The sequence below is a fragment of the Scleropages formosus genome, chromosome 7 (assembly GCF_900964775.1).
Source record: "Scleropages formosus chromosome 7, fSclFor1.1, whole genome shotgun sequence".
NCBI lineage: Eukaryota > Metazoa > Chordata > Actinopteri > Osteoglossiformes > Osteoglossidae > Scleropages > Scleropages formosus.
The window spans coordinates 32363369-32374959 of NC_041812.1; the positions used below are offsets into that span (position 1 = coordinate 32363369).

The following is an 11591-nucleotide window of genomic DNA, read 5'->3' on the forward strand; positions in this document are numbered from 1 at the left end:
GTGACCGTCCCCCCCCCGTGGCTGAGGGACACCCCAACTCTTCATTTTTCACATGGAACCGAAGGATGACCTTTAAGGTTGTGCACGCGTCATACATCTCTCATAGCCATATGAACGTAGACAAGTTTGGAAGGGTATAGCAGCAGATCTGCGAGGACACACAAGGGCTCTGGACGCCCACGGTGATGTGAGTGAACAGGGAGCATCGGGCGCGAGTCCAGGGGCGGAGCTTCACTGCTCCTATCAGTCATCCAGCTCGAGGGAGGACCTTCAAATAGCCCTATAAAGGCGAGCGGGGCTTTAATGCACCCAAAGTCCCCTCAGCAGCGTGCCGACCTGGCGCACTTGGAGTGAGTGACGCAAAGCGACGTGCGATGGCGCAAAACGGGAGCGCGCAGAACGGGAGCGCGCACAATGGACTGCTGCCGGGGAAAGACGCGGCGATCCCTCGGCCAGTGGAGGCTCTGCAAGTGCGGTACAAGGAGGTAAAGTATCCACACCTGTTACACACCTGTAGTATACTATATTATAGTATTGAAGAACCACGTCCGACCGTACCAGTTTTGATTCAGTTCCACAGATTACTTATAACTGAGTGATTATTATTATATTATTATGTATTATATAGTATTATTTATTATATATATCATATATGTATGTGCAATCGCATTTGCATCTGTTCGCTTTTTTAAAACTTTGAGTAGCAAATATTTAACTGAAACACAGTGTTGACAGAATGTTAAAACTCGAGTCAGTGGAGTACAGTTGCATTAGGTTTAACATTACAAATGTATTACTCACAAAACATAGATACTTAACAGACTGTTGTATTTACATATAGAATATATATTAGATTATATATTATATAGCATTATGGTAATATTATTATTATATATTCTATCGTAATATATAGTATTATGTATTATATAGTATTATGATTGAGTGATTATTATTATAAGTGAGTATGTTCTCTGAGATGTACGTCACTTTGGAGAAAAGCGTCTGCTAAGTGAATACACACACACACACACACACACACACACACGTAAATGTAAATGTAAAAGGGTAAGTGCAACAGGCTGTTAACCCATCACGGGCAGTTACGAATCATGTCTCTCTTCTCCGCATCGTTTCAGGCTTAATTACTAATGATCAGCAAAAGAAAGCAGTGGTCGTTTATTACTAGTAGACTAGTAGCAGTAATAATATAGTAGCAGTAGCAGCAGTGTGGCGCACATGATTATGTGAGAAGTTATACTGCACTGACTGCAGAAGTTGTAGGAGTAACGGACAGGTTCTTGGCTGTGACGTCACCACGTATGAACGATCTCTACGTCGTCTATGTAGCGCTACATCGCCATCTATGTACGTCACTTGGTGACGTCACCACGTTCATTCGCTACTGCTGTGACAAACAAGAGTCCATGTGCCCTGACAGGACGCGGTCCGTCTCCGCAGCGACAGCGCTCCTCAGGTTCTCTCCTCCTTTCCCCGCAGATTTTTATCAACAACGAATGGCAGCACTCTGTCAGCGGGAACAAGTTTGCCACCTACAACCCTGCCACAGGTGCGAAGATCTGCGACGTGGAGGAAGCGGGTGGAGTGAGTGCCCTGTCTGTCCGCCTTTTCAGATCATGACGAGCGAAAGAGCGATACAGTAATTTTGCAAGTGCGTTCGTGGTGTATCCTCACGTGCAGTGGGGTAAGCCTAGGTGCTATGGCAGGGGGAGGGAAAGTTAAAGTGGGCTTTCGGGGAAAGGGCGCACAGCGGACACGCGTGTTCCGTGGGAAATGAGCGCGAAAGGCATTTAATGATTAATCTGTGCGCCGATCAGACATCGGAAACAACCCCAAAGCGCCCGGACCTGTTTCGCGTTTCATCTTTTATGACGTCAGATGAACTTTTGAACATACGTAAAGTGAACAGCGGAAAAGCAAAAAGTTGGAGCCTGCTGCTGTATAAATCCGTGCAAAAACTAAAGCGCAGATGAAGCCACAAAATGAACTGATGGTCCTGGAAGCTGGAGAAACGCAAAATGTCATCAGCTACATTTCCTATTTCTTTTACCCTTCTTGCCTAATCGTTACAGTATTCATAACTTCAAATCCATATTTTGACACGTTTTTGCTGATCATCAGCAAAATGTCACAGCGGTTCTTTGCATCCTTTCTTATAATATAATATTCGATTATTATACTGTGACTTCAAATAACCGCCCTCTCTCAGTGGATCACATCTGCTAGTTTATATTTTCTTCAAAAATACCCTGTACAATAATTTTGAAATTAAACTATAAATGCACACTTTCAACTATTAGGTCTACCAAGGTATTTGCAGAGATAAGGCATTTTATGACAAATAATTGTTAAAAAAGATCAGAGCAGTAAATGCTAAATACCATGAGCGGGCTTTGTTCCGCTTGCGTGTCATTAACTGTAATTCCTCGTGATGATGTTTCTCATTCATATCGGAAAACCGTACACTGGAGACCATCCGTCTGACTTAATGTTGCTGTATCGGCTGTTTTTAAAAAGCGCAGGAGGACCGAAATCAGAGTAGTTTTATTATGCATGACACCACTGATATTACAACTGCATCCAAACTTATCAAGGAGATTGAGTGTGTAAATGTAGCACTCAGTGTACAGCGAAGTAGCAGTCTAAATCAGTCATTTTGTGAAACATCTGGAAATAAAGGACTAGACACATGGACTTGGCATGTTTCCACAGGCTGATGTGGACAAGGCTGTGGAGGCGGCCAGAGCGGCCAGCCAGCAGGGCTCCACCTGGGCCAGGATGGATGCATCTGGTCGCGGTCAACTGCTGCACAAGTTGGCAGACCTTATGGAGAGAGAGCGCCTCCTTTTGGCTGTGAGTTCATCTGTTGCCTGAACGGTGTCCTCTGTCCATCTCTCTTTCTCTGTGTCCACTGCTGGAGAAGAAGGTTGAGGAGAAGGGGTTTGTCCCATTGGCTCCCTGATACAGTACAACACCACAGTGCTCACTTAGAGATCGGTGAGTGTTCTGTCCGATGAAAAATGTCACTACGCTTGACTTTCCACTTTAACCCTTGTGTTGCCGGGTTAGGCTCCGGTTCGCCGCGACCCTGCTTGGGACAAGCGGTTTCAGACGGAGTGTGTGTGTGTTTGTGAGTGTGTATTTATTTAGTAAAACAACTTCCAGTGAACTCTATGTAGTGTTATCAGCCCACACACTGGGTCACTCATCCATACATCAGTGGAACACACACACACTCTCTCACTCACACACTATGGGTGAAACCTGAACCCGAGTGGTTTAGCGTTCCATCTTTAAAACAACTCCACTAGAAACCAAGGTGATGGAAACTCTTTTTTTCTGGTTGTCACACATCGTTTTGAAATTTGAAATTCTTTGTATAAATGAGTCAACGGAACTGGCGATTTTACATTCATTGCAAGATCTAAACCATGCCCTCATCCGTGTACTGATGGCGACGCAAGGGACGTGTTGTACACGGAATCCCTTGCGCTAATACAAGGTAGGAGGAGTAATGCTTGCTGACACGCAGAATTCGCTGTGTCTCTCTCAAGCCCATCTCAACAACTTTGAGTGACATCATGAGTTTTAAATGCGTTGCATAACATCGTTGATTTGTGAGGGCGCAAATCATATAGATGACTTTCAGCTCTCAAATACTGAATCATTGCTTTTCCCCAAAAAGCATTAATAAAAGCGGATGGGAACAAAGCATTACGCTCTTTGTTTTCAAACAAGTAAAAGGGTCTGTCTCAGGCCACCCTGATGCTCCAGCTCATTGTGTGGCCCAAAAATCTGTTTCACTTGCACCCCCTTGAACAATACAACCAAGATTTCCTTCTCTAAATTACACTGTAAAACATACAGGGAGAGCTCTCTTTAACATTTCCTCCATCAGCCTGCCGGATCTCATTCGGAGTCACGTGTGTAGAGCAGCAGAACAGATATGAGAGTTGTAAGAGCGCGCAGCAGAATGCAAGCGTTAAATGCAGGCGTGTCTCTTGAGCATCAATGTCGCTTTGAGTTCCAGAATAAAAACAAGTGGAAAAAAAGTAAATGGTTGCTGCTTGCGTTGTGGGCCTGTGACCTGTGAATGTCATCAGTATCTCTGTTGTTCATGCCGAGGTGGGATGGCCTTTATCCAGCAATGCAGACCTTGCTGTTTGATACCGTGATCACCTTTTGTTCGTATTGGTCACAGCTAGATGCCAAAATGACAATTCAGAACGGTATTGTCTTTATCTAAGAGTCTGTGTTTTGTCCCTCAGACCATGGAATCAGTGGACACAGGGAAACCTTTCTTGCACTCCTTCTTCATCGATCTGGAAGGCAGCATTAAAACCCTCCGATACTTTGCTGGCTGGGCTGACAAGATCCAGGGAAAGACGATGCCCGTCGGTGAGTGGGCTTCGTTCTGCTCATATGTCATTAACTGTAATTCCTCGTCATGAAGTTTCTCATTCAATGAACGCTTGGGCGTTCTGCGTTGCTCAAAGTCAGCGGGATGTGTGTTCACTCACACTATGACCGAACCTTCCAGCCAGCCGAGGTCTGACTCAGACTGGAAGGTCAGAGGAGGCTATCGCCGAGCCCACTCGCCCCCGCCCCCGACCTGCTCAGCACTCCCCTCCTCTGAGACTGAGCTAACAAAGCAGGACTCATACTTTCCTCCTGATTACATTCAAATGCGCTGCTGTCAGATGAACACCCCAGGTGCACAATGGAAACGGAGCACCGTTTCCGCTCGTGTCGCAGCATCCCTCAGGGCAAGCTCCAGCTGTGCGCTAGCTGCCCGACCGACTGATCCCGTACCCAGATAAGCTTATCCGCGACCACAGTCGACCACATCCTGATCATTCGCTTCCCTAATTAAAAATGCCTTCTTAGAGGAACACGCTCTCTGCTATGCAAACTGGACGTACGATAACCGATTAGTTTGGTCACGTGTTCTGCGCTTTGCAAATCTTTCCGGTCGTAAGCGGGTTGCGGTCTGTCTTGTGCACTGTTTAAAAATGTGTCGAGTCTGTAATCACCTGGTGAAGGCAGGAGACAGTGGGAGGCAGAGATCAGCATTGTGGGAGGGAGCCTTGAAGTCTGAACTCGCAGCCAGAAAGTCGCGTAGGGAACATGAGAAGGTCAGCGTAGAAAGAGTGCATAACGGCTGATGGGGCGTCGAAGATCTGCGTTTAACACATTCTTGTGCCGGTCCCTCTCATTCTTGATACTGTTAATTTGACCCGTTGTCATGGCTACAGGACACTGTTTTACACTGGCAAAGGCAGGTGCATCACGCATTTAGTGTTCGTGATGATTTCACACAGCAGCCTCATTGGCTACCTTGGTCTGTGCTCCAGGCAGAAACAACGTACCCATGATAGGTCAGATCACAGCCCACCTGAAACACGGCACTGCTGTTAACCAGTTACAGGAAGGCTTCTTAATGGGGCGACGGTGGACCTGTAGGCAGGGAGGAAGTCACAGATTTAAAGTGCAACAAGTTTCACTATTACACTGCCACCTTGTAATATCAGCCACCCTATTTACCATGCCTTTACCCTTTAGTCTCCTCGCATTTTCCGTCTGTTGTGGGCTGTACGCACTCAACCTCCAAGTATCGTTTACTGTACGTGTCCTGCTTTTTGCTTTTGGTTTTGATGCCCTGATCATAAACTAGTGTATCGTTGCCACAGCGATGCCGAGCAGTGGTTCATTTTGTTCTGTGTTCTGATGTTTTCCAGATGACAACTTTGTGTGTTTCACCAAGCATGAACCTATCGGCGTGTGCGGCGCAATCATTCCTGTAAGCAGAGAAAAAGGCGTTGTTCCCTCCGCCTCCGGTGGGATTTTGTTCTTTACATTTACATGTATTTATTGAGCACACGCTTTTCTCCAAAGCGACGTACTTATCATACAAAATACAATGTGTCCATTGTATTAGCAGAAAGACTTAGATGCACATGCGTGATTCTTAAGTACAGTTAGTTTCTTTCCACCATATGACCCAATGTTCATCACACGAGTTGCTGCATAAAACTTTATCCGAATATCGACGATTCCCGATCCCCTTCCTAGTAATATATATATATATATTTTTGAGATACATATACGTACATGCATATACATGAGATACACACTGAGATACAAATAAACATTACGTTACATGACGCTTACATGATATGTAACATTTACATGATGACTGCTTCTCTCACTTCTCACTATATCACAAGGAAATGGGGTGGGGTTGTGGGAAAGCACAGGGTGTGGCTTGGGCCGGAGGGGTACAAACCAGAGGGGCCCAAGACAGCGGTAGGTCATAGATACGGGCGTGAGCTACCGCACAGCACGTCGCAGTGGAACGCAGCGCATTGCTGGAAATGTAATCCTAATCTCAACCCTCCCTAATCATAGCTCGCGATTGTAATAGGTGTAAAAGGATAAGACGACAAGGATCAGAGGCAGGGAGTTTTGTAGAGGATAGTTTTACGAGCAGAATACCTGGAGCATGATCTAATCTTTGTTTTTGTCAGGAGATAAAAGCGGACAAAAGTTTACGTTTTAGTCAACGTATTCTTTGCGGAGGGGAGGTGTTGAGGATGTTATATGCCACAAATAGTGGGAACCGTTGGCTTTGCGTCGGCAGGATGGCCGTCAAAACGGCCGTAGCTGTGCTTGGTTCCCTCTGCTGCAAAACGACACACATGGAGCATTACGGGATGATAGTGGAGTAGCTACTGAGCAGAGCCGGGTGTCATAGCTGGCAGGATCCCTGACACGCCGGGCTGGGTAACTCATTGAGGGGGACAGGGCTCATTCCAGCATGCTGGGGATGAAAGGCCTGCAGTCCTACTGCCGTTCACCCCACTTCAGCTAGATCTGCCCAAAGGTACGAGTCCGGTCTGCACTGCGCATAATTCCTGGCCGCTGAGACGTCGGTGCATCGGACACGTGTGAAACGGAATAGATGAACGAACATAAACAAGAATAATGTTTGTTGCAGTGGAACTTCCCCCTGCTCATGTTCGTATGGAAGATCGCCCCGGCGCTGTGCTGCGGAAACACGGTGCTCGTCAAGCCGGCTGAGCAGACGCCGCTGACGGCGCTCCACATGGGGGCGCTCATCAAGGAGGTGAGTCGTTCTCCAAAGGGGAAGTGCACTGTACCGCCCGGTCTGTCCACCGACGTGTCTTGCACCATCTCGATCCTCTTCTGACAGGTCTGGAAGTCTTTACCATGTTTAGAGCCTGTAAGTAGTGTAACTAGCAGTGCAAGTCACCGCGGTGAATAAGGTGTGTGGACTGATAACACTACATGGAGTTCATTGGAAGTGGCTTTGGACAAAAGCATCTGCTAAATAAATAAATAAATGGAAGTGTAAATGTGGAGCCCATCGGCTGGCCATGGCTGCGAAAACTTCGCCTTGTGACGTGAGGTTTCATTTATTGCTGCGATTTTTGTGTTTGTCTGGAAGGCTGGCTTCCCTCCCGGAGTGGTCAACATCCTGCCGGGGTTTGGACACACAGCAGGAGCAGCCATCGCCAGCCACATGGGCGTTAACAAGGTGGCCTTCACCGGGTCCACAGAGGTCAGTGCTTCCCCTGCAACGGTGTTCCTCTGTTGAGAATTTGGCCTGTAACTTTCATCATAAGGTTTATCATGAGCATTTAAGATGTTCACTTTTGGAAGAGAGCTGTACGACTGCCCCTGCACCCCAGAACACATAAGCTCAGCGAAGACTTACACATTTATTTACTGTATCTGTGAGCATAGTACCGCTCTGTGTGTGTGTTTTTAAACACCCTCTGTATTTAATGTCCAAACCCACATTGGAAGTGTGGTTCTGTATCGCATGTCAGTCGAACTACAGAGATTACAGTGCTTATTCGGAAGCTGGTCCTGAACTCAGATGAGCTGAGCTCCGTGGGTTTGGTCTCCCCTCACTATTCAACAGGTTGGAAAGCTAATCCAGGAAGCTGCCGGGAGGAGCAATCTGAAGCGGGTGACCCTGGAACTTGGCGGCAAAAACCCTTGCATTGTTTTCGCTGATGCCGACTGTAAGCAGTGGAGCCTCTCCTCGCCTCCCCTCGCCTCTTCGCAGCACCGTTGCCTTTGTTTTTGTGTTTCATAGCTCCGTCTTCTTGTCTACAGTGAGGAAGGCTGTGGAAGAGGTCCAGCAGGGGGCGTTCTTCAACCAGGGCCAGGCCTGTACCGCAGCCTCACGTGTCTTTGTGGACGAGGCCGTGTACGAGGAGTTTGTGCGCCGCAGCGTGGAAAACGCCAAGAAGCTGGTGGCCGGGGACCCCATGGACCCTCGGACGTCGCACGGCCCTCAGGTTGTCCTCTCTTTTCGAGCACGTGTCAGCTGCCGTTCTCTTCCCCGCTCGGCCGCTGTTTTCTGACGGCGGTGTCGTGTCCCCCCCAGATTGACCAGCAGCACTTCGACAAGATCATGAGACTGATCGAGAGCGGCAAGCGCGAGGGGGCCAAGCTGGAGTGTGGGGGCTTCGCTCTGCAGGACAAAGGCCTTTTCATCCAGCCCGCAGTATTTTCAGGAGTCCAGGATCACATGCGCATTGCTAAGGAGGAGGTACTGCTGCTGAATGATGCTTGTAAAATGCAAAGAATTTGCTCAAATTTCCTTGTGCTCTGCGATGTCCTGCATGTCTGTTTTTATGCACGACATCGCTTCCTACTGGTGGCTCCGAGGAACTGCGTCTCGATCGCAAACTACAGTTGACCCTTGAACAACACGGTTTTGAACTGCGCCAGTCCACTTATACGCGGATTTTTTTTCAATAAACACATTGGAAATTTTTTTGGAGATTTGCAACCATTTTGGAAAAAACACGCGGATGAACCGCGTAGCCTAGAAATATCGAAAAAATTAGGAAAAAGTTGTGTGTGTCATGAATGAATAAACTATATGTAGATACTAGTCTATTTTATCATTTACTACCATATAATATACACGTAATATGTATAACAACTACAGTATTTTGTATCATACGAGACAATATTGATGTAGGTTCTGACAGACAGACAGAAGATTCATCTTGTAAACAGACGACGTAAACTTTACGGTATCGATAAATACAGTACAGTAAATGTATCTTCTCTTCCTGATCAAGCTCTAAGCTTACTTTAGTGTAAGAATACAGTAAATAATACATATAACATACAAAATATGTGTCAATCAACTTTTTATGTTATCGGTAAGACTTTCAAGAAACAACATTAAGCTATTAGTTGTTAAGTTTTTGGGGAGTCAAAAGTTATGCGCAAGGGGTCGGCGCCCCTAACCCCCGCATTGTTCAAGGGTCAACTGTAATTGTTGTGTGATGCTCCCCTGCGCAGATCTTTGGGCCCGTACAGTGCATACTCAAGTTTAAGACCTTGGAAGAAGTGATCCAGAGAGCAAACGACACAGAGTACGGCCTAGCAGCGGCCGTGTTCACTAAGAACATGGACCGGGCCCTGAGGCTGAGCAACGCGCTGCAGTCTGGGACTGTTTGGTATGGCAGCACTCACATGTACACAGAGATCACTGGGAGGTCTCACCCAAAAATTTTTTTGAGGTCTGACATAGCACAGTGTAGGTGATGTGCCCTTTTCCTGTTCTGCAGGGTGAACTGCTACAACGCACTCCATGCCCAGACTCCCTTTGGCGGCTTTAAGATGTCGGGTTTTGGAAGAGAGCTGTAAGACTGCCCTGCTCTTTCTCCCCGCAGCCCAGAACCCATCATCTCAACAAATGCTTATGCATTTATTGTTTATTATGTCTGTTGACATAATATGCTGTGCAAATGTTTTCAAACGGCCTCTATTTAACGTGTAAACCAACATTTGAAACCTTCAGAGTATTTACACTGAAAGCACATATTGCTCTTACTGCTGTGTTGGGTAAGGGGGGCGCGGTGGCGCATTGGGTTGGACCGGCTCCTGCTCTCCGGTGGGTCTGGGGTTCAAGTCCTGCTTGGAGTGCCTTGCGACAGACTGGCCTCCCGTCCTGGGTGTGTCCCCTCCCGCCTTACGCCCTGTGTTGCCGGGTTAGGCTCCGGCTCCCTGCGACCCCGAATGGGACAAGTGGTTCAGACGATGTGCTGTGTTGTGTAGCAGTGTTATACTGTGTAGAGATGAGACAATTGTGACAAAAGCAGCCTGTCCTGGAGGTACAAGTGATAATCACAGTGTAATTGCTGGTTAAAGTACCTCATGTGGCATGTGACTGACGACTTAAAAGAATCCTACTCAAGTCAATAGTAACCGTGTACCTGTGTTCCAGCATGAAACGGGGTAACTTACCATGCTCGTGCAGACTCTAAAAGGTCTTTTGTCTCTTGCAGGAGTGAATATGCGCTGTCGGAATACACCGAGATAAAGGCAGTGACCATCAAACTCACAGAGGACCTGGGGGAGAGTGGAAAGAGAGCACCCGAGTAGAAGTAGCAGCCCCTGAGGGGAATGGCCACAGATGTTCCCATGGCAACAACTCTCACCTGCGCAGCAGGTCTTACTGAAGGACCTGTTTCAGCTTCTGCTCTGCTTTTCAGGGTGTGGCTTCTCAGAGCCAAGCGGTTTTGTTTCTTTTCTTTTAGCTTCAACCTATGTCCATCTGTTGGACTTTTCTATCCCTTGTGTCATGTGACCACGGGGGCAGGTTATCTGCAGTCAGGGAGAACATTGACTGGACACCCATGAGGGATTTTATCATGTACTTCTGTTACTGTCATATAAGGCATTAGTCAATTCCTCTCTTCCTGTGTTTCCCATCAACTCATACACACTGTGTTTAAGGAACAGCTCCACATGTTTCTTATACTGATGTATGGGGACCCCCAGTACAAGGTCAGCAGGCATCTGGCTAAAAGCATCCTACACTGTGTGTGTGTGTGTCCTTCTGGGACTTCTCCATGGGGCAAAACACTGGAGCAGCTTGTTCCCACCAGAAGAGGGGGAGGTCATATTCAGTTATGAAATTAGAAGGGACTCGTGTTAAAATACTTTATGAAATTCTATAAAATATTTGAAATATATCTTTCCTACCTGTAAAATTAGTCTTTAAGTTAATTTTTAATTTGTGCATTTTGTAAAGGCACATATCTGAGCGAATACTGTGACCCTCTGAAGAAAGATACAAAGAAATATGAAACAAAAGATCCTGTCGGAATAATTGACAGCTAATGTTATATTAATAAATGACACTTGGAGCCCTCATGACAGCTAATGACACGTAGATCTTAGTGTGTCATGCACATTGCAAGATGCTTCAAGGAGCTCATATCATTTTGTTTTGTGTTCTATTTCTAAAGAGTCTGACACTTTGATATAAATGGCTATAACTTCCCCATTAAAGCTCTTTGTACAGATATTCTGCTCAAAACTTTTCTTTTCTTTTTTTTAAACCTCCTAGAAGTCTGAAATTTTTCATGTGTCTATTACCACTGCATTAAGAAAAGGGTTTTTTTGTTGAGTTTGTTACTTACTGTTGTACCCTGTTAAGACTTCAGTTCCATTTAATTTATTTTTGTAGAGCGCCCTTCTCACACAGTGACACAGAGTGCTGAACAAATGCATAA

The 11591-nt window shown here is 46.4% G+C and overlaps 1 protein-coding gene across 2 annotated transcripts; it reads left to right on the forward strand.

Annotated features, from left to right (window-relative positions):
• The first annotated feature begins 315 nt into the window (after positions 1–315).
• On the forward strand, positions 316–11383 carry LOC108942070 (aldehyde dehydrogenase family 1 member A3-like). Of its 2 annotated transcripts, none has more exons than XM_018765131.2 (13): positions 316–485; positions 1498–1602; positions 2731–2871; positions 4287–4416; positions 5757–5818; positions 7016–7144; positions 7487–7600; positions 7967–8069; positions 8164–8348; positions 8438–8602; positions 9370–9527; positions 9639–9713; positions 10359–11383. In XM_018765131.2, the coding sequence occupies exons 1-13, from the start codon at positions 375–377 to the stop codon at positions 10453–10455; spliced, it is 1575 nt and encodes a 524-aa protein (XP_018620647.1). In that variant the 5' UTR covers positions 316–374; the 3' UTR covers positions 10456–11383. The 2 variants fall into 2 exon arrangements, with proteins under 2 accessions (XP_018620647.1, XP_018620648.1); XM_018765132.2 differs by having other exon boundaries at positions 335–485; positions 1498–1567.
• Positions 11384–11591: the final 208 nt, after the last annotated feature.

Coding starts and splice junctions, on each gene's coding strand:
- LOC108942070 (XM_018765131.2), top strand. CDS start 375: ATGGCGCAAAACGGGAGCGCGCAGAACGGGAGCGCGCACAATGGACTG. Junction 4,417..5,756: donor GGGAAAGACGATGCCCGTCG/GTGAGTGGGCTT, acceptor GATGTTTTCCAG/ATGACAACTTTGTGTGTTTC. Junction 7,601..7,966: donor CCTTCACCGGGTCCACAGAG/GTCAGTGCTTCC, acceptor ACTATTCAACAG/GTTGGAAAGCTAATCCAGGA.